The 22,069-nt window shown below is 34.5% G+C and overlaps 1 protein-coding gene across 3 annotated transcripts in view; it reads left to right on the forward strand.

Moving 5' to 3' along the window:
• RPRD1A (regulation of nuclear pre-mRNA domain containing 1A) overlaps positions 1–22,069 on the forward strand; it is a 53,409-nt gene that overhangs the window by 9,998 nt on the left and 21,342 nt on the right. For 2 of the 3 annotated variants that reach the window (XM_081149837.1, XM_081149838.1), the window contains exons 2-6: positions 10,416–10,545; positions 13,952–14,058; positions 14,282–14,379; positions 17,588–17,714; positions 17,830–18,005. In XM_081149837.1, coding sequence (XP_081005963.1) covers positions 10,416–10,545; positions 13,952–14,058; positions 14,282–14,379; positions 17,588–17,714; positions 17,830–18,005 — 638 coding nt within the window. Of the gene's footprint in view, positions 1–10,415; positions 10,546–13,951; positions 14,059–14,281; positions 14,380–17,587; positions 17,715–17,829; positions 18,006–19,686; positions 19,811–22,069 lie in introns of those variants that run through there. The other variant, XM_081149839.1, reaches the window with a different exon arrangement.

Below are 22,069 nucleotides of genomic sequence, written 5' to 3' on the forward strand. Positions count from 1 at the left end.
TACCAATAACATGAATAGTCAGTTAACACATTTGTATATTATATGTATTATATACTGTATTCTTACAATAAAGTGACCTAGAAGAAATAAAATGTTAAGAAAATCATAAGAAAGGGAAAATATAGTATTTATTATTAGCATATCAGTAGACTTACACAGTTCAAACCTGTGTTGTTCAAGGGTCAATTGTATTCTGATTACTGTTAGCTTCTTCTAGCAAGTTTTAAGATTAGGAGGTGTGGGTCTTCTTATTTTAATTTTCTTTTTAAAGATTGTTTTGGCTATTTGGGATGAGAATATATACATTTTAGGGTAGATTTTCCTTTTTCTGCAAAAATGCCATTGGGAGTTTGATAGACTGCATTTAATTTGTAAGTCGTTTTGAGTAGTGTTATCTTAACAGAATTTACTCTTCCAATTCATGAACATGAGATGTGTTTCAATTTTTTTATGCCTTCTTTCTTTCAGCGGTGTTTTGTAGTTTTTGGTGTACAAGTCCTACCCCTTCTTGATTAAATGCATCTCTAAGTTTTGTTTTGTTTTGATATAGTTGTAAATGGAATTGTTTTCTTAGTTTCCTTTTGGATTGTTTATTTTTAATTTATAAGAAGTGCAGCTGATTTTTGAATGTTGATTTTGTATCTTGCAACTTGGCTGAATATGTTTATTAGCTCTGACAGTTTTTTGTGTGGAATCTGTAGGGTTTTCTACAAGTAAAAATATGTCATCTGTGAAAAGAGATAATTTTACCTCTTTCTTTTATTTCTTTTTCTTGAGTTGCTATGGCCAGAACTTCCAATCCTATGTTGAATAAAAGTGGTGAAAGTGGGGATCCTTCTCTTGTTCCTGAATCTTAAGGGAAAGCTTGGGCTTTGGTGTGGGTTCAAAGGATATCCACAATTATCTGTAAAGGCTATTAAAATATTTTTACCAGCCCGGCTGGGCATGGCTCAGCGGTTGAGCATCGACCTAGGATCCAGGAGATTGGGGTTCGATTCCCTGTCAGGGCAGAAGCCCGGGTTGCGGGCTAGGCAGCTGATCAATGACTCTCTCATCATTGATGTTTCTCTCTCTCTCCCTCTCCTTTCCTCTCTCTGAAATCAATAAAGATATGTTTAAAATATATATATTTTTTACCAGCTGTATATCTAGGTGAGGCCTGTTTTTTTTCATTACTTCCACCAAAATAATATATTGTGGTTAAGTCCTGGAAATATATATATATATTTATTTATTTATTTATTTATTTATTTAACATATCTTCTTTGGTGGAAACCATCTGGGTCTTGCGATTTCCCTTTTGGGAGTTTTACAGTGGCAAATTCAATTTCCTTAATTTCCTTGATTTTTTCTTAGCCATTCTTGCTAGGGGTTTCTCAGTTGTATCAATATTTTCAAACAAGTAGCTCTTCGATGCTTAACATTACTAGTCATAGGGACATGCAAATGAAAACCACAATGAGCTATCTATCACCACATGCCTATAGGTGTGACCATCATCAAAAACATAGGAGATAACAGATGTTGGTGAGGATGTGGAGAAAAAAAAGGATTTCTTGTGCAGTGTTGGTGGAATTATAAATTGGTACAGCTACTGTGGAAAATAGTATGGAAGATCCTCAAAAAATGAAAAATAGAAATACCATATGATCTATTAGTTCTACTTCTGGAAATATATCCAGTGGAAATGAAAATTAATTTGAAAAGATATCTGTACCCCCATATTCATAGCAGCATTATTTACAATATCCAAGACATGGAAACAATTTAAGTGTCCATCAGTGGATGAATTGACAAAAAACTTGTGGTTTATGTGTACAATGGAATATTATTCAGACAGAAAAAATGAGGAAATGCTGCAATTGCTACAACATGGATGGACCTTGAGGGCGTTATCCTAAGTGAAGTTAGACAGAAAAACAAATACTATATGATCTCACTTATGTGTAGAATCTAAAAAACAAAACAACCCCCCCCCAAGAAAAAAAAAAACAAAACTCACACTAAACTTACTGCAGCAATCACTTCATTATATGTGTAAGTCAATCCATTATGCTGTACAACTTAAATTTATACGGTGATGTTTGCCAATTATATCTCAAGAAAACTGGTGGGGAAGAGCAGCTCTTTTTTTTAATTGATTTTCCCCCTCTTTTTATGTTTTCAACTTTATTGATTTCTCCTTTTTTTATTATTTCCTCTTTCTGTTTGTTTTGCTCTTATTCCAGGTTCTTAAAGTGGGAGCTCAGATTATTGATTAGAGATTTGCTTATCTTTTCTGATGTATGCATTTAGTGCTACAAGTTTCTCAGCACTGCTTCAGCTTTATCCCACAAATTTTTATATGTTATATTTTTAACATTTGCACATGCTAGTTGAAGTATATTTATGAAGGCTGCCTTAAAATCTTTGCCAAGTAATTCTAACATCTCTCTCATCTTAGTGTTGGCATCTATTTATTGTCTTTTAAAATTCATTTTGAGATCCGCATGGTGCTCAGTATGATGAGTGATTTTTGATATAGCTGTAGTTTGGGGGGAGTTCTATTATGTTATGAGACTTTGCATCTTGTTTAATCATGTTTAGCTGTATTTCTCTGACGCTACCCCATCAAAGGAGGGAGATGCTCTTTATTATTGTTGGTTGGAGTGGGAATTCCCTGCTCCCCACTAGACCTCCACTGACACTACAAAGTGGGGGAAGGAATGTGTAGCCCTAATACTACTGGGCCATGGTAAACGTCCTGACTCAATACTATGCCTTCTGTGGCACCACCCCACTGGGGAATGCCTTGTTCTGTTGGGTGCCCAGGCTCCCTACTTTGCCATCTCGGACACCATCCTGGAGAGGTGGTGGGCCCCACATTATAGCCTTGCTTTCCATTTAGCCTTTGCTGATGTGGGTGTTTGGCTGGAGCTGCTTGGTTATTGTCTAAAAGTTTTCTGTCTTAGGCTTTCCTTTTCCTGGTCTTTTGGCTAGAGTACAAAGGCTTCTGTTGGAGGTTTTTATGTCGGCACCTGTTAGTATTTCTGGGTTGCTGGCTTCCTCAACTCCCAATCTGCAATATATGATGCAAAAATAAAACCCAGGGGACTTGTGTTGTCCCTTGGATCCCAAGGCCCCCTAGCCAGTCTGCCTTCTTTTTTCTTCTATAATTTTATGTATAATGTCCATGATTTATAGTTGTACTTTGTAGAAGGACTAGGGAAACATATGTCTGCTCTATATCCCTAAAAATGGGTCTTTATACTGAAATTGGGACACATTAGTTAGAACTCTGAGACTAGTGTTTTCCAATAATATTTGCTTATCTTTAATAATTTAGGATACTTTCTGGTTCTGTTGGCATTTTAATAAGCTTATTTTAATCTCACTGTACGAAACACTAACTTTTACTTTTTAACGGTTTGAAATATACATTTGTTGTAAAATTTAAAGCAGTACAGTACTGTGTAAATTGCTAAGTAAAAATTCATTGCAAAGACATCATTTATCCATCTGTAAATTCAGGGCAATCTATAAGGAATTTATTTTTTTACAACAACTTTAAAGCTTATTCTAAAGATCATTGGGAATGGTAAATGTGGAGGAAGAGCCAAGGCAACTTTTATCTGTGGATTTTGATAGTTTTAAAGGGAAAACAGTAATGGAGATAATGTGCCCTTTTAGGTCATCACAAACACTGTAAAGGCATTAAAATTAGGAAAGTATGATGCTGATACAGGAATAGGAATATATGAGAAAGGAACAGAGTAGAGGTTTATGGAGGGGACCTACTGACCCATTTTATATGGGCATTTGGTAAATTAGGCACTTTAAATTCATGAAAGAAGGGATGGAATATTAACAAATGATTCTTAGATTCCTACCTAATACCAAATATAAAATTAGCCCAATTGAATTAAAGATACAACATTGAAAAAATAAACTATGGAATCATATAAAAGTGTATTATACATAAATAATTATTTCTAGTCTTGGATTGTGAAAGGACTTTCTAAATAAGATATAGACCAGAAATCATGTAGGAAGTAGATTTGGTTAGATAATATTATAAAACCCCTGAATGCAGAAAATATCAAATTTCGATTTTAAGCAACAGATTCTGAGAAAATACTTACAGTGTCTAAAACAGGAAAAGTGGATATTTGTAGTATATAAAATGGTCTTATGTATTGATAAGAAAAAGCATACAGCCCAGTATAGAAATAGACAACATGATGTGAACAGGCAATTCATAAAGGATGGAATATAAATTTCTAAGAGATCAGCTTCAGTCATATTAAGGGAATTGCAAATTAAAACATGGTCATTTTACTCCCAAGAGATTGGCAAGATTTTTAAATTTTAATAGTATGTTCATGATGGTGTAGGGAATAAGCATTTTTCATGTGGTAGGAGTTCAAACAGCCTTTCTGGCAGGCAATTTGGCAGTGTCTGACAAGATTTAAACTGCACACCTTTTAACCTATCACCTCTGCCTCTCAGGGTTTATTGTATAGAAATTCTTGCTCAGGTTTACAAAGATTAAAAGTGTTAAAGATTTGAAACAATTTATATATCATGTGACTAAGTAAGGAACCAGACTTAAAAAGAGTTTGGTAACAGATCAGTTTATGAATACAAAAATGTCTTGGATATAGATGTGTGAAGAAAGCCGTAAAATTTATGGGTAGAATCTCATTTGTGGAAAAAAAAAGCCCTGTGTATATCTTTGTTTATGTAAATAAGTATATAATATTTGCAAAGGTACATTAAATGGTCCAAAAGGAATGCACACACTAAATAATTAGCTCATTAGATGATGAGGGGTTGGAAATGAAAGGAGATTTCACTGTTTATTTACACACAATTTTTATTTAAGTTTTTAAATTAATTTTCTGTGTTAAACTTTTGAAATTATACACAAAAGTAAAGACAGCAGATACTGAACTTTGATGAACCCTATCAACCAACTTTAGCATTATTAAAATAATGCCTTTTTGGTTTCATCTACCTAAATCTTCCTCATTCCAACACCTCCTTTTTTCCTAGTTATTTAAAGTAAATACTGGGCTTCAATTCCAATAACCATGTATGTTAGTATATATTTATAATAGATAAAGCCTATATTAAAATTTTAATTAATTAAATTATATCACACCTAACACATTTGATTCTTGTTTATTTTAAACCCAGTCCATGTTCAGTATACCAGATTCCTTCAAAAATGTCTACTTATAGGTAATGTTCAAAATAGAATCCAACTAGGTCCACTCGTGATATCCACTAAACAGTTCTCTTGAATTTCCCCCTCACCTCCCCATTTTAATTTTTATGCAATTTATTTGTTGAGGAGATTGTGTCAGGTGGACTGTAGAATTTTCCTTTTTATGCATTTGGCTGATTCCTGTCCTAATAGTGTCATTCCCAAGGAATACTTCATTGGAAGTGTTATGCACTTCTGTTGCATCACATTAAGAGATGCATAATGTGAACTTGTTTTATGTTTAAGGGTAAGATTGATCAATAAGTGCATTATGAATCAATCCATTATACAGTTTCCCATCACTTTTTACTGATGACGCTTGGTTTAACCCTTTATTTTATGAGGGGTTGCCAAACTGTGAATTTCTAATTCTTCTTTCTCTATTTATTACCCAGAATTCTTTTATAACAGAGGTTCTCAACTGTGGACCCCAGGCTGCAGCATTAGTATTACCTGATGATTTATTGAGAGTGCAAATTCATGGGTTCTACCCCAGGTCCACACCAGAAGTTATGTGCATAGGAACCAGTAATCTATGTTTTAACAAGCCCATAGGGGATTCTGAGACACACTGAAGTTGTTGATTGAGAATGTTCTTTCATCATCCATTGATGACTCTGAAATACAGTTCATATAGGCAAAGCAAGATAAATGCTTGCTTTTCCCCCATTGTCAACTGAATTATTTCTTTAGCAACCTCTTTTTTTGAGGTATAATGGCGCAACAGTTTTAATACAACCCAGTCTTCACAAAATAATTTTAATACTTGGTGTCTGGGCTAGCAACATCTCGCACTGTGACATTCCTATACATACATAAGCATTTTGTCTAAGTACAAATGTTAAAAACAGAATAACTTAAGCACTTGCCTATACAAAGGTATAGACACTATAGGTTATTTTTCTTGAATTTTTGCATAGCAAATTGCAGTTACATGTTAGTATAATGTTACTAATCTATATAATACACTTTGAACTGTGAGGTATGACAACTCCCTATAGAGAGAGCTAACATGTAAACCTGAATTTTTTTTTTTTTAAATATATCTTTATTGATTTCAATGAGAGGAAAGGAGAGGGAGAGAGAGATATAGAAACATCAATGATGAGAGTCATTGATCAAGCCCACAACCGGGTGTGTGCCCTGACCGGGAATCGAACCCCGATCGCCTGGATCCTAGGTCGACGCTCAACCGCTGAGCCATGCCCGGCTGGGCAAACCTGAATATTTTGAGTGGGTTTTTTTTAGCTGCCATGGATGGGTAAGACAAAAAAAATTCAGCATCAGCCCTGGCCAGTGTGGCTCAGCAGTTCGTTGGGCATCCTCCCCTGCGCCAAAAGGTTGCCAATTTGATTCCCGGTCAGTGCACATGCCCTGGCTTCAGGCTTGATCCCCAGTAGGTGATATGCAGGAGGCAGCCAGTCAATGTTTTGCTCTTACATCTCTCTCTCTTCCTCTCCCTTCCTTTCTTTAAAAATCATTTAAAAAATGTATTTTTAAAAATCCATCTTTTAAAGACCCTGGAAACATTTTTCTAACCAAAAAATAAAATGCAGTCATTTGGTAATGCTCAGCTATTTCCTAACATTTCCTTTTTGGAACATTGTTGAATGGATAACAACAAAGTAAATACTGAAGTGAGGCTAAGTTTGTTGTGGAAGTGTGGGTTGAGCCAGTTATTTATTTATTTATTTATTTAGTTTTTTAAAAAAATATATATCTTTATTGATTTCAGAGAGAGGAAAGGAGAGGGAGAGAGAGAGAGATAGAAACATCAATGATGAGCGAGTCATTGATCTGCTGCCTCCTGCACGCCCCCGACCGGGGATCGAGCCCGGATCGGGCATGTGCCTTGACCGGAAATCAAATCCTGATCGCCTGGATCCTCAGTTGATGCTCAACCGCTGAGCCACGCCCTGCCGGGCACAATATTGCATTTAAATACTTCTGATTCACTTGAATTAGCATGGTAATAAGACAATTAGAAACTTTATAAACTTTATATTTTCTAAAAAAGGACATGCCTGACAGTTTCTGACATTACTTCTAAATTCAGGTGAAGCACAAAATCCCTCCAAAACATATATTCTGCTCTAAAAATTAAGTGGCTGGGAGTTCGTAGCAAAAGCTATAATAGTTTAACATTTCCACCATAGAGTAGATACATGTAAACAAAAGTAACTGCTATTTAAAACATCTAATAGATAAAATAATGTGAACAAGTTAACAGAAATTACAAGGTTAGAATATTGCCATTCCAGTTTGAATATTTTCAATATTTAAATGGGCAAGAAAACAGTTGTCCTATGTTTTAATGCAATTTCACTTTAAATTCTGTGCCCAGATTACATTTTAAATGTTTAAAATTGGGTACTGCACCACTTAACACGTTATTCAAATATTCTAGAAAATAAATCATGATTGGTTAAATGTATTGTAATTAACTAAGACAAAACATCAGTGGAAATAAAGGAATTACAGAAAAGGAACCAAATGGAAGAGCTGCCAGAAGAACTAGTTGAACATTAGGTAGAAGAACAGATCCAAGATAAAACAAACTTGCAATATTCTTATGTGAAAGAAAGAACAAACATCATCTTGTCCACATTAATACTGTACTCACGACAGTCCCTTTTCCTAGTGTTTGTGAGAGACAGTCTTTAATGTACAGTGCTGGGCAGGCACTTTATTTTTAGCAACCTTTTTAAAAGGATTTTTATAAATTTATAGATTTTTATGTTTGTGTTTTAGACCATTGTAATCATTCTTTTTGATCTTCTTTGTCCAGTGCCAGCCTCTTGGAGGATTGCTTGTGTCCTTTAGATACAGTGTCAATAGTTTTTAAATAGCTTTCTATCATGACAAGATGTTCCAGGCTCATCTTATGTATTTCCTGCCTGTTTTTTAAAATGCAACAACCCTCAGTTTTATTGAGAAATAATTGACACATGTCACTATATAAGTTTAATGAGTACAGCTTAATGGTTTGATTTATATATATTTTGAAATGTACTTCTTGGCAAAGTATTATTTAGGAACCACACTATGGGTCCTGGGATTGCTGATTGACTTCAGTGCATTTCTTTAAGTGCATTTAATTACTTCAATAATAGTTTCATTGGTAAATAGGAATAATAACTTGTAGGGTTGTTTTAATGTTTAAACAAGATGCAGAAACTTTTAGTTTTATTTATTTTTAAATATATATTGATTTCAGAGAAGGTTTCTAACAGTGGTACTATTACCCATACTCTTGCCAATTTTAGTTAGTGTCATACTTTCATCTTGATCAATCTAATAGGTAGAAAATGGTAATTGGTTTTAATTGCTTAACATTTGTGTTTCTTTGACCTTCCCATCACAATACTTGCCCATTTTTTTAATAGATTATTGATTCTGAGAACTCTAGAATGGAGGGGAGGAAATGAAAATATTTGAATTCAGAACATTGAAAATTCACAAGAGCAGTTGGATCTGTAGTAAAGTTTGTCTTTCATAATTTGAATTTGAGATTTCTGAGAGCAGATTCTGAATCAGCTGCCTGGCTTGATTTTCATAGGTTGATTGATGAGATTGACAGTTAATGCTTTCAATGGAACTTCATTTAGTTGGAAAGCACTAGATTAAATAAAAATAATTATAGTTGGGTTAAGTGCTCCATAGGAAAAGAATGGGGTGCTATGAGAGCATATCAGGGCTGCCTAACCTGTGTGTTGAGGAACCCATTTAATAGGCCTGAAAGATGGGTAGGAGTTGGGGAAATTGGAGTAATAGTAGGTAGTGGGCATGAAGAGAATAGTGTAGAGAGTGGAGACAGACTTGTTTGGGTCTTTGGTTCATAATAATGAGTTAAAATGTTATCTAGAGAAAATAGAAAATCTTTAAAGGAGTTAAAGCAAGGGATGGGCTGCCAAAAGTCTGGTACATTCTGGCAGTGATACTGGAATATACCAGCTCTATCCATTTTTCACCCACCTCAGCTATTAAGAAGCAGCCAACTGTGTTTGACTGAACTCTTTGTCCAGTCTGGGACAGATAAAGTCCTTTTAAAAATTACCTGTAGATTATGCACTTTCTGTGGCAAAGAATATTACTAAATTAAAGTAGATTGTGTACCTTATAACACCCATGCATCTCCCAAACATGTCGTCTAATCTGTAGTGATTCAGTTTACCAGGGGAATAAATGAGGCTTTCCAGCAATTATTAATAAATCTTTGATAAGATTTTTTTGTTTCAAGATAATGGCTTTTCTCCTGATTTCCTTCTATAGGACCTACAGTAAGTAATGTTTATTGGGGTGTGTACGTTCAATTTTTTGCTGCTTCTCTACATGTAGAAGGCTTCCCCTGGAAAGAAGGTTCTTATATTTATAGATAACACAATAAATTTTAGCTATTGTGTTTATCAGCTTTGTCATCTGTGGTTTTAAATTTCATTCTTCATGGAAACATGGCTGATTAAATTAGATTATGGTATTTTGCATTATATCAAACTGAGTAGGCATATGGTCTGTATAGTTTAAGAAACGAGTAATGACCCTATCACTTTCTGATTATGAATAAATAAAACTAGATTATGAACTAATTGTGAATTAGCGAAATTAGATGGCATTTCTGTAATCCTGATTGATTGTTTCATATTTTTTATCTAATATCCCAGACTGTTTTTTGAAGCCTTGTAGTTGATTTTTTGTTTGCGAATTATTTTTAAAAGACTGGATTTCATATAGTGCTTAATAGTTGTAATAAAATTGTGTACAGGATAGTCACAGAGATGCATTTTTGTACAGACATGAGGATTTCAGTGTATAAAAGTATTAGTGTGGGAATAGCAATAAGACTAGCCATCAAGGAAAAGTAGTTTGGGTGACTTAATAAAATTGCAAAGGAAACAGAAAGATATATCATTGACTACCTCAGCCTCTTGAGTTCTCTTTTTTCTTCACATGGTTGAACTCCAGAAACCACAGAGTAGCTATCCTGGTAAGTTGAAAAATAGTAGCTTGATAAGTTTGGTTGTAGAATGAGAAGGTAGGGTTGAACATTATAAATAAAGGTTAGTAGGTTTGTTGTAGTTCTCAAACTGCTTAATTCAGGTATTGAGAAAGTTTGTTCAAGTTAAGTGAGGATATTTTAAGTAGATTTTAAAATTTTTTTATTTTTCAGCCAAACCAAACAGGAAGCTTACTTTTCTCTACCTAGCCAATGATGTCATTCAGAACAGCAAAAGGAAGGGACCGGAGTTTACAAAAGATTTTGCACCAGTTATAGTGGAGGCTTTTAAGCATGTTTCAAGGTATGATCATTGTTTTGGGTACTAGGTAATCTGTTTTAAATGCATAATATGTCCTTTTGCTAAAGTTGCCTTAAGCCATTAAAATAAAAACCAGGGGATGTATTTCTTTGAAGTTTTTATTTGAAAAGACTTATCTATAAATGGCATTTGTAAATGTATTACATACTTTCTGTGAAGGAAATTTTTTTGGAACTGTTGTTAAGGTGGGCATTTGGAGTACTTGAATTACAGCTTTCTTTAAAGGGACCAAAAGCAACTGCCATATTGGAATGAAATGAAAATTTGTGGCTTATAAAGCTATCAGTATTCCAGGATAAACTTAGTATGTTTTTTCCTCATTGCTTATAATGATTTTAAGGTTTTTCTAGTGTGTTGGTATATGTTATAACATTGTTAAATGCTTTGGAAATATAGAATACTTAAAATAATTATAAACCTGTTAAAAAATTTTGCTACAGAAAGATTCTGAGTGTAGGAGTCTACTTTGGCTTATGCCCTTTTTAAATGCTTATTTCCAAACATGCAAATATTTGGTCAGTTGCTGGGTAAACATTGTTGGGATAGACTATTAAATCAGTCAAAATTATAGAATTCAGTGGTGAATGATAATTTGTGTTGAATGATTTAAGGATGAAAATACACTAACCATATGCCCTACAGTTTTGGTCACATTGGATGCATTTAAAAAAAATTACAGAGTGAAATACTGCTGTATGTTGCTTTCTTTAAAAATATGTATATATAGATGTATATAGATAGATAGATAGATTAATTTCAGAAAGGGGAAGGGGGGGGGACGATGAGAGAGTCATTGATCTGCTGGCTGCCTCCTGCACTCCCCCTACTGGGGAGGAAGCCTTCAACCCGGGCATGTTCCCCCTACTGGAAATCAAACCATGACCTCCTGGTTTGTAGACCAACGCTCAGCCACTGAGCCACGCCAGCTGGGCTTAAATATTTTTTATCCTTTAATTTAGATATTGTCTTTTACCATCTTTTCAGATGTTGGTATTTAAATCTTAGAGTTCAGTCCTAGGCCCTCTTCTGGAGTCATATTCTTCACTTGCCCTCTGGACGATTTCATGCACTGCTGTACTTAGTTATCATCCACACCCTAATAACTTATAATCTTATGCTCCAGTCCAGATGTTTTTTCTTTCAGACTTCATGTCCAATTGTATTTCTAGTTGTGTGCCTCGGAATAGCTCAAACTCTCTGTGTCTGATATTGAATTCATTATGTCCTTGCTCCCTGTCATACTGCTTCTATTCTAGGTTTCATTCACTCAGTGAATGGCAGCTCCAGTTAAGTATCATCTTTGACTCTGTGATATTGTGATTTATGATATCTCATGCTGTCCTTTCTCCTTCACTCCCCTTATCCCATAGACAACATATAGTTCCCTCAGTTCTTTAGATTTCTTTTCATCCCAATTACCATACTGTCATTTCTGCATAACTGCAATAGCCTCCAGAATTGTTTAATCCTTTTAGGAAACTAGCCAGAGTTGCAGAGCTTATCATAACACTCTTGCCTTGGAGTGGTTCTCATTTGTCCTAGAGATCAAGTCTAATGTCCTAAGCTGGACTTAAGATGTTTCTTCATCTTTGTCTGGGTATCTCAGTTGGTTAGAGTGCCAACGTTGGGGGTTCATTCCCTGGTCATGGCACATACAAGAATCAACCAACAAATGCATAAGTGAAACAACAAATCGATGTTTCTCTCTCTCTCTCTCACTCACTCACTCACTCACTCACTCTCACTCTCCCTGTCCCTTCTACCCTCTCCCTTTCTTCTCCTTTTCTACTCTTTCTAAAATTAATAAATTTTAAAAATAATAATAAAAATAAAGATGTTCACCCAGCCGGTGTTGCTCAGTGGTTGAACATCTACCTATGAACCAAGAGGTTCGATTCCTGGTCAGGGCACATGCCCAGGTTGTGGGCTGGATGCCTAGTGGGGAGGTGCAGGAAGTAGCCAGTCAATGACTCTCTCACATCATTGATGTTTCTGTCTCTCTCTCTCTCTCTTCCTCCCTCTCTGAAATCAATAAAAACATTTAAAAAAAAAAAAAAAAAAGATGTTCCTTTATGGCTATGTCTACCTCTTCAGACTCCTCTCTCACGTTGCTTCCACACACATACACTATAGTCTGCAGGTTAAACTAACCAAACCTCTTTTATTTCTTTCTGCCTTTAGACTTTTATTTATATATGGTATCTCTCTAGAATTCAAGAAAATATTTATTGACTGCCTACTACATGCTAGGCCCTGAGGATACAATAGCGAACTAGACAAAGTTCTGTTCTAGTGGAGTTTGCTTACATTTCAGTGGATAACACAGGTAATAACTGGATAGAAAAGTAAATATAATGCCAAGAAATAAGTACTGTGAAGAAACAAAGCAGGGAAGGAAGTAGAAATATAAGAAGGAGCTCAGTTATATCATGAGATAAAATGTGACTTTTGTGGAGGTGGCATTTCAACAGAAACTAAAAGAAAGGATGAAATGAGCCATGTGACTGTATAGGAGGGAAGGATTCTAAGTAGAGAGAATACTTGGCAGAAACATTGAGACAGCTCTGTGCTTGGCATGTTTGAGGATCAGCAAGGAGATTTGTACATGGACTGAGGTAGACAGGAAGCAGAATATGCCCATCTTGTGGCCCAGGATAAGAATTTTGAGTTTATTCGTGGTATTCACAGCACTTAGAAAATCAGTGTGTTCTAATTCACATTGGTAGAGAATAGTGAAAGAGTAGAGTCTGGGAGACCAATGAGAAGACTTAAAAAATCCGAGCCAGAGATAATAGTGACTCAGTCTAGTGGTAGTGATGAAGCCATTAGGAAGTGCCTGGGAGTAGTCTGTTTCCCACTTCTCTGTGTATCCAATCTTCAGATCTCAAATGTCACTTCCTTAAATACCCTTCCTCATCTCTCTAGACCTGGGCCAGGTCTCTCTGTTGTGCCTGTCTTTAACACCTTGTTCTCTTTTGTGGCACTTACAAAAACAGCTGCCATATAGCTCCTTTGTATCTTCTATGTCAAAGATAGTGCCTTGATTAATAAATATTTGTTGAGTGAATTTCAAAATCTGTTGGAATCTTCCGTAGCCTCATGTTTAACACCCATTAGGTTAGGGGTATCTTCTTTGTAAACCCCTAGTAGCCAGTAGACAGTACTAACACATTTGCATTTTTTTGGTTTAATAGTATGTTTTTAAGGGAAACAAGAAGTATGTCTGTCTTCTTACTGCCCCCCTGAACTGCTGGTCACATAGTGGTTGGTGCTCAGTAAACATTTGGACAGCTCTTTTCAGGGAATGAATGTCTATTGTATTTAATCACCAATATCTTTTCAATAGCACTATGCATTTTTACTGTTAATATTTTTGTTTTTTCTGTAGTGAAACTGATGAAAGTTGTAAGAGGCACCTTGGAAGAGTGTTATCTATTTGGGAAGAAAGGTCTGTTTATGAAAATGATGTATTAGAACAACTTAAACATGCTCTGTGTAAGTATATAATCTTTTATCATGATCACTTCATTAAAATGTATTCTTTCATTTGGCCTTGGCTGGGTATCTCAGTTGGTTAGGATGTTGTCCTGATACACCAAGGTTTTGGGTTCAATCCCGTCCGGTCCATATAAGAATCAAACAGTGAATGCCTAAATAAGTGGAACAATGACAACAAAAAATATTCTTTCATTAAAACTTAAATTTTCTTTCAATTCAGATGGCGATAAGAAGTCTAGAAAGCGAACTTATGAACAGATAAAGGTGGATGAAAATGAAAACTGTTCCTCTCTGGGATCTCCAAGTGAACCACCACAGGTAGAAATTTTTCTCTGTTAAGGGAGTCACTTCATGTGGCCACCAAGCTGTATTAATTTCAGTGTTCTACTATTACAAATAGATCTTTATTATACTTCTCGGTACAAGAAAGAAATTACATGAATATCTTGTATTTTATGATTAATAGGGTTAATGTAATATGTTGTGTATTGTATATTAGGGCAATCATATTTTACATAGAAAGAGGATTTCTGATTGCTTAGTATGATTAGGTCTGGTGAGATAGCCATTATTTAAACAATTTCCTTTTAAATAAATAAAACATTATATAAGACTATTTGTTGTATGAATTAAGTACACGAAACATTTCATTTCTAGAAATAACACTGCCCTTTTAAGTATTTTTGCTTTTAAATATGTAGCAAACGAGTGTTAGAGTAACAAGTATATATTTATACAATTCTTTGTGACTATAATGGGACCATGTAGTTTCATGGTAAGATAAGATGGATTAGAATCATTAACTTAATATTCCATGTCCTCCCAGATTGGTACAGTATAGAATTCCTTAACCATTAGATGATTCCAGAAAGACATTTTAAACTTTTAATTATGTGGGCATTGAGTCTTAAAGCTTCCTCCTTCTATGTTTCAAACATATAGGAGGGACAGATAAAATTTAAAAGGCGAAAATGAAGACATAGCCATACCCTTAAAACAAGGTAAATATCATGGTGGGCCAGAAATGGTACAGAAACATAATTCAATATGTGAGCTAGAGCCTGGTTCCTGCTGAGCTTTGATCTGGAAGCAGACATGGGTTGCCAGAAATTAATATCCTAGAGGGTTAACAAGAACTCAGAGTGCTCCATGGGAGTTGGAGGACTGGACCCAAACTCATTGCATTAAACCAGAGGCTGGGTAGAGCTCTTTCCCCCATGAAAGGAGCTTGAAAGAAAGGTACAACTGATTACTTCTAGAACTGTGGATTTATATCAGCATTAGTACTAGGGAGGCAGAAAGAATCCGACCAAGGTGCTCCACTAGGGCCTGAGCCGAACTACCTATTGATTCAGTTACAGGAATGCAGAAGCCAGTGTGGTTGCCATGGATAAGAGCTTGATAGAAAAGTAATAAGAACATAACATTTGAAACAACCAAGTGCTAAGGTTTATATTTCTTTTTATTTGGTAATAAGACAGAGAATCCCTTTGTATTAAGAGCTTTATTGTTACATGAACAGTAGTTAGATATCTGAGTTCTAGATACAGGGTCTGACCCTTTCCTACTGTTCCTGATGAAGGAGTAACCTCAGTTGTATTTCTTGGGAGTATCTGAGTAAACCATCTGCTGCTTCTCTAGTCCTTTTATAAATATTGTTGCTTTTCACTTTTTTGTTTTATGTTTTTTAAAATTTTGTTGCTTTTTGTTTTATATTTACCACTTTCAGATGAGTTGTACTGCTTAATTCTCAGTGTTTCAGTTTTGTAGACAGCATTTTATTTCTATCATTCTTTATAAGAATGATTAAAATTTTTCTTTGTAGGATCCAGTTGAACTCATTTTATTCTCCCCTATTAGAAAGTCCTAGGCTAGTGTTGTTTCATAACAGCTGTGCTTTCTTACCTGATCCTTGCCTCAGCAGTAGGAATTTGGAATTAATTCGTGGGAATGTGAAGATGTGATGAGAATAAGTTGTAGTTAAAGCATGCATACATTGTCAAGACCATGAAGCCAGGCTTCTTCTTAGAGCTCCAGAAAATTTTAGAACTCTCTAATACTGATGAAAAAATAAACACGCGTGCGTGCATTCTCCCTCGGGTCGGCAAAAGTAGGTTTTCAGTTCGTATGGAAAATAATGCAATAATTAATAATAATATAAGAATAAACTCTGTGTTTGGTGTACTCACAACTGTAAACCTACTTTTGTTCACACCTGTATATATTTGTGAATTGGGGCACCATGAGAAACAAGCTTCCTGGTAATTGTCACTGCTCTTAAGCTCACTTTCATTGTAGAAGGGATTTATCTTATAATTAAATTATTATTTTTTATATTGGGATTTGAAACATATAGTAATGAATTAAAAGTATACATATTTCTTACTGGGTTCCATTCATTCTTACGATGTTTAATCACTTGCTATGTGCTAGACCCCAGTGATAGCATTTTTTGTAAGGGAATAACTTAAAAATCAATTAACTGTTTGTCAGAGTCATCTTAATATATACACAGAATTGGTAATTTCCAGTATTTTTCAAGTATGTGTATAATTACCTAGTGTTCCAGGATCTAGTTTTAGAGATTAAAGGGGGAAAAAAGAAAAGAAAGGAGGTGGGGTGGGATGGAGACTAGTAAAAAGAAAATTTAGTCATTTTTCTTTGGAATAAGTTTATAGACATTATGATTCTGAAATCACCAGCAAAGATTTGCCCTTCCCTCCTAATTATAGCTGGTCTATGAAACAGTGCAACTAAAATATTCTAATAAAATAGTTTTTATACTGGTTAAGCATTATATAAATATTAGTTATCAGATATATGGAACTTTGTGATATTTTAATGATCTTCTTAAAAACTGTAGAATAATTGAAGGAACCATATTTAAGCATATTCCAAAACTACATTTTTCTTTTGTTTTAATTACATCATTTGTAAACGGAGTCTGGGAGACTCTTCTATGTTGCGATAGATGATGATTTGAATCCCCCTCCCCCAGTCTTCAATTTTATATTAAAAATTCTCATATATATTGATAATATAGTGAATATACATCATACATAAAACTTGTATTCTCCAGTCTGCCTTCCCTTTTACCACTGTGTGTATTTGGCAGAAAGAAATCAGTCACATCAATTTAATAGTCAAATAATTATTTTTACACTGTCTCCACCACTGGAGTGGGAGTTCCTTATGGCCAAGGGCCACATCTCAGTTATATGTTTCCAATTTATATATTTCCAGTACCTACCATAGTGTAGCTTCTTTTTCTTAATATATAAAAGAAATGGAGTGTCTTCTAAAGCAATTGATGTTGGAAACTTTGAGCTTGTATGTAGCTCATAAGAATTAAGACATATGAAATAAATTTTATCTTCTGTGTTTAAGATTCATTTATTTTGGGGAGTGGGTACAGGGTGGAAGGGGTCAACGGGGAAAAATGGGGGACATCTGTAATACTTCCAACAATAAAGATAAAATTTTAAAAAATCATTTATTTTGGTTCTAAAGATGTATAACTTTTTAGACTCTAGATCTCGTTAGAGCATTACAAGATCTAGAAAATGCTGCCACAGGTGATGCAGCAGTTCATCAGAGGATAGCTTCTTTGCCTGTTGAAGTCCAAGAAGTATCCCTACTAGATAAGATAACAGGTAAGACGTCCTAAATGTGATCTGAATTTTGGGGGGAGTTTGGGGGTGAGGAAACAAACAGTATATGGCATTGTTTTTGTTTTGTAATAATTTTACTGTTCTGTGCTTTTCTTAGATAAAGAATCTGGAGAAAGGCTTTCTAAAATGGTAGAGGATGCTTGTATGTTGCTGGCAGATTATAATGGCAGATTGGCTGCTGAAATAGATGATAGGAAACAACTCACTCGAATGTTAGCAGATTTTCTTCGTTGTCAAAAGGAAGCCCTTGCAGAGAAAGAACATAAATTGGAAGTGCGTAACCTTTTCCTTCTTTAGTGTTTATTTAATTAATTTCTTTTTTTGGTAGGGATTTTAAAATATCTTGATATTTCTGCACATTTTTGCATTTATTTGACATAGACCCTTTTTAGACAGTAACCCAGGTAAGTTACTTGCATTAATGTGTTTCTACTTGAATCAAGTCAATCCATCTAAGTAAATTTAGATATTTGAATTAGCAGAATTGGTTGCATTTAAAATGTATTTATATGTGATTCCAGTTATAGTAATTTATGAATTAAAATCCTTATTTTCAAGAACACAATAATGGGAAAATAGCAGTTATAAAGTCTGGTGTCAAGTTCAGTAAATTATGGTTGGAAATATTTAATTCCTGTTCTGAGTACATGGAATCTTTTGGGTATACAATTAAGAAATAAAAAAAAACTTCAGGGCATAGAATTTGTTGTGGGTATGCTAGTTCCCAGTCTCTGTTCCTGAACAATTCATCAATTTTGCTCAGGAAGGTAATTTTAAGTCACTTCTTTGTTTTATCCCTGATCCTGATGCTTAACATATTCCTACCCCACTCCCAGCTTGTACACACCCTTTAAATCGAGTGATGATTGATACTGTTGATGAGAAATCTGGAGGTGCAGCAGTAAAAAAAAGAAGCACTCTCATATTTCCTTTGAGCAGAGGAATCTTTGTCAGAAGTGGATGAACCAGATTTGGTTTTATTTAAAAGAAACTTTCATTTGACTAATTTTTGTTTAAATTGTATACTGCTGTAGCAATTTCTTATTCTAATAATATGTAGAATTTCTAATTTATCTGGATGCCTTTATTTAGAGATTGTTCTTTGAAATTTGTAGTAAGTTATGATACTACCTCTAAGTTGCTTTTCATTAATGTTTATCCCCTCCCCCCAAGTATGTATGTCAAGACCATATAATTCAAGCATTTCTATAGTGTTTAGTTCTTGTTTCAGCAAACTAATTGTGCCATAGATGGTTGTGTTTTCTACCTGCGAGAGCATCTACCTGATGAAGTACCAGCAGCACACCCCCCGATTTCTTAATTCTTAATTTAGCATTACCCCTTTTCATTTTGTTCTTTCTCTCCTCACATACAGGGTGGGGCAAAAGGAGGTTTATTGTTGTGAGTATGCAAAACAGTTTAATTTTTATTTTTTATTGAACTTATTAGGGTGACATTGTTTAATAAAATTATATAAGTTTCAAGTGTACAGTTCTATAATACATCATCTCTATAAGTCAAGTCTACCCTCACCATTTATCCCCCCTTTACCCTCTTCTATCTCTCCCCCGTCTCTTTCCCTCTAGTAATCACCATACTGTTGTCTGTGCAGAGTTTATTTCTGTATTAATTATTATATTATTTTGCATATGAACAACTGTAAACCTACTTTTGCCTCACCCTGTATACCCTCAAACATAGTTGTTGACACCATGCTCTCTCTGCCATTAGAGAAGTTGTCCAGTTCTCCATAGAAAGGAAAAGATAGAATTTGTTTAAAAGATACTTTTGATAGTTAAAACTTACCAGTTTTTGACCTTGTAATGGAACTTTAATCTTAAACATATCATTACTTGTTTTATTGTTAGCAGAATTAAGGGTAAGTAATGTCCACATTTTTTGTCTTTAGTCTTTTGGTATGGTTTCTTTAACTTCTATTGAGCTTCTGTTGCAGGTATTGGACGTGGCATATCTTCTAACGAGGTCATCATCATTAGCATATTCTTCCTGCTAAAAATAAATATCAAACTCCAAAGCCTGTATTGTCTCATGTTTTTAAAAATTGAAGAGAGAACTGAAACTTTGTTATTCTACTTTATACTTCTTTCTCACTTATGTTGGTTATTTGTCACTGGTTACAAAAGTAGAATTTATGTTTGAAATGTAAATGTAGAAAATAGAACAGATTCTACCCTCCTCACCCCCTTTTTCCAGTGCGTGATGAGGCTGACAATAATTACAATAACATTTACCATGTATATCAGGTACTATTCTAAGCACTTCACATATATCAGCTCATTTAATCCGATAAAGCAGGAAGTATTACTATCCCCATTTTACAGGTAAGGAAACTGAGGCATTTGCCCAAGGTCACAGAGAGGTAGTAAGTGGTTTAGAACCCAGGGAATCCGTTTCCAGAAAGACATATTTGCTTTTAAGTTTTACTTGAAATGTAAGATTTACAGCAAAACCTAAGCCCCATCTCTATAACTATTCCTGCTTCCTCCTTCCTCAGAGGTAACCACTGTCTTGAAATAAAGTCTTCTAGGAGGTTTTTTAGTGTGTTTTTTTTTTTCCAGCATGACAATATTATAAAGAAACCACCTAAATTTTTTTTTTTAAAAAAAATATCTTTATTGATTTCAGAGGGAGGAAAGGAGAGGGAGAGAGATAGACACATCAATGATGAGAGTCATTGATCAGCTGCAGCCCGCAACCCGGGCCTGTGCCGTGACCGGGAACTGAACCCCGATCACCTGGATCCTAGGTCGACGCTCAACCGCTGAGCCACGCCTGGCCAGGCGCCACCTAAATTATGTTAAACATTTTTTACAAGTAAAGAAATACTTAGGTTTCTAATAAACTAGGAGGTTATTCCACAGAACTTTTTGTAAATTATCATTTGTAACTAAGTGATTCCTTTGTCATAAGATAGGAAAATGATTTGAGATACATAGACATTTTTTGTACTACATAGGTGATATCACTTTATAGTTGAGACTAAGAGGTCAAGATTTATACTTACCAAGTCAGCTGTGATATTATCAAATAGTTATCCATTTTTGAACATCAACTGTGATCGACCAGGTATTGATGTGTCATTAATTATTCTTTTTTATTTTAATGGGACATAATGTCAAGTAAAAGTTCAGGAATTGGCTATATCATATTTCTTAAGGAGGCCATTATTAAAGCATTTGTTGTGAATGAAAACATGAAGTGTTTTTTCTTTAATTTTGGAAATTATGAATTTCTTTAGTTTTGAAACTTATGGCTAACTTTAGCTGGTTATCAAGTAGATAACTTAAAATAGACTATTGATACATCTAATTTATATTTGTAAAATCTTTCATAGATTGCTATGGGAATCATCTCACCATTTAGATGTTGAAATTATTGTATAAACTATTACCCACTTAGCTTATTATTTTAGAAAGCTTTCATGGATAGACGACTTTGACATTTTGATTTTTATGTTTTTGGAAAGGAGGCAGTATAGAGATCAGAAATTCTTCATATTCAATAAGATAATGTTTTTGCTCAATTTTGGATACTTTTTTTTCATGATGTAGTTGGTGTATAAGGAAGCATGCTTTTATAAAATTCCTGTGTATCTCATAGTACATGACCTAGTTTAAATTGCTAGGCTTCTGTAGAAAATTGGAAATCACAATTTGATAGCTATTAAAAGGCAAAATCAATCATAGTTCTAAGTTCTAGAAATAAGGATGGGAAAGCTGTCAGAGAGGACTGTGTTTATCTTTTGCAGTTTTATATCAGTATATTCAGATTAACTCATTTAAAAAATGAGGGCATAGTATTTATTGTATGATGTTTGTTTAGTTTCTGTCCCTATTCTCATGTCAGATTGCATCCATTAAGCTGCTTTTATTAGTTTGTGCATTATATGTAGTATCTTAAAGAACATCCTGGTGCTAGCAGGTTTGTATAGCTGTACAGGAATATCTGTAGAATTGATTCTCATAAGTAGAATAGCTAGGTCAAAGGGAGTGTATGTTTTTAAGTGTTGATAGTATACATAAGCCCTCTAGAGGGTTAGGCATTTTTTAATTCCTTGCAGTGTGAGTGCATCTTTTCCTGTATAACCTTGCCCACTTTGAATGTCAGTGCTCTTTTAAATTTTTGTATATCTGATAGGTTAACAATTATTTTTTCATTCATTTTGACCATCTTTTTAAAATATTTATTAGTCATTTTATTTGTATTCCCTGTATCTTTTGACTACTTTTCTGTTTGGTTCTGAGTTTGTTTATTAATATTTGTCTTTGCTTTTAGAGATTCTGGGCTTTCTGGATATAATTAAGATGGCCTCAGTT

This window comes from Miniopterus schreibersii (assembly GCF_964146895.1).
Source record: "Miniopterus schreibersii genome assembly, chromosome: 10".
Lineage (NCBI taxonomy): Eukaryota > Metazoa > Chordata > Mammalia > Chiroptera > Miniopteridae > Miniopterus > Miniopterus schreibersii.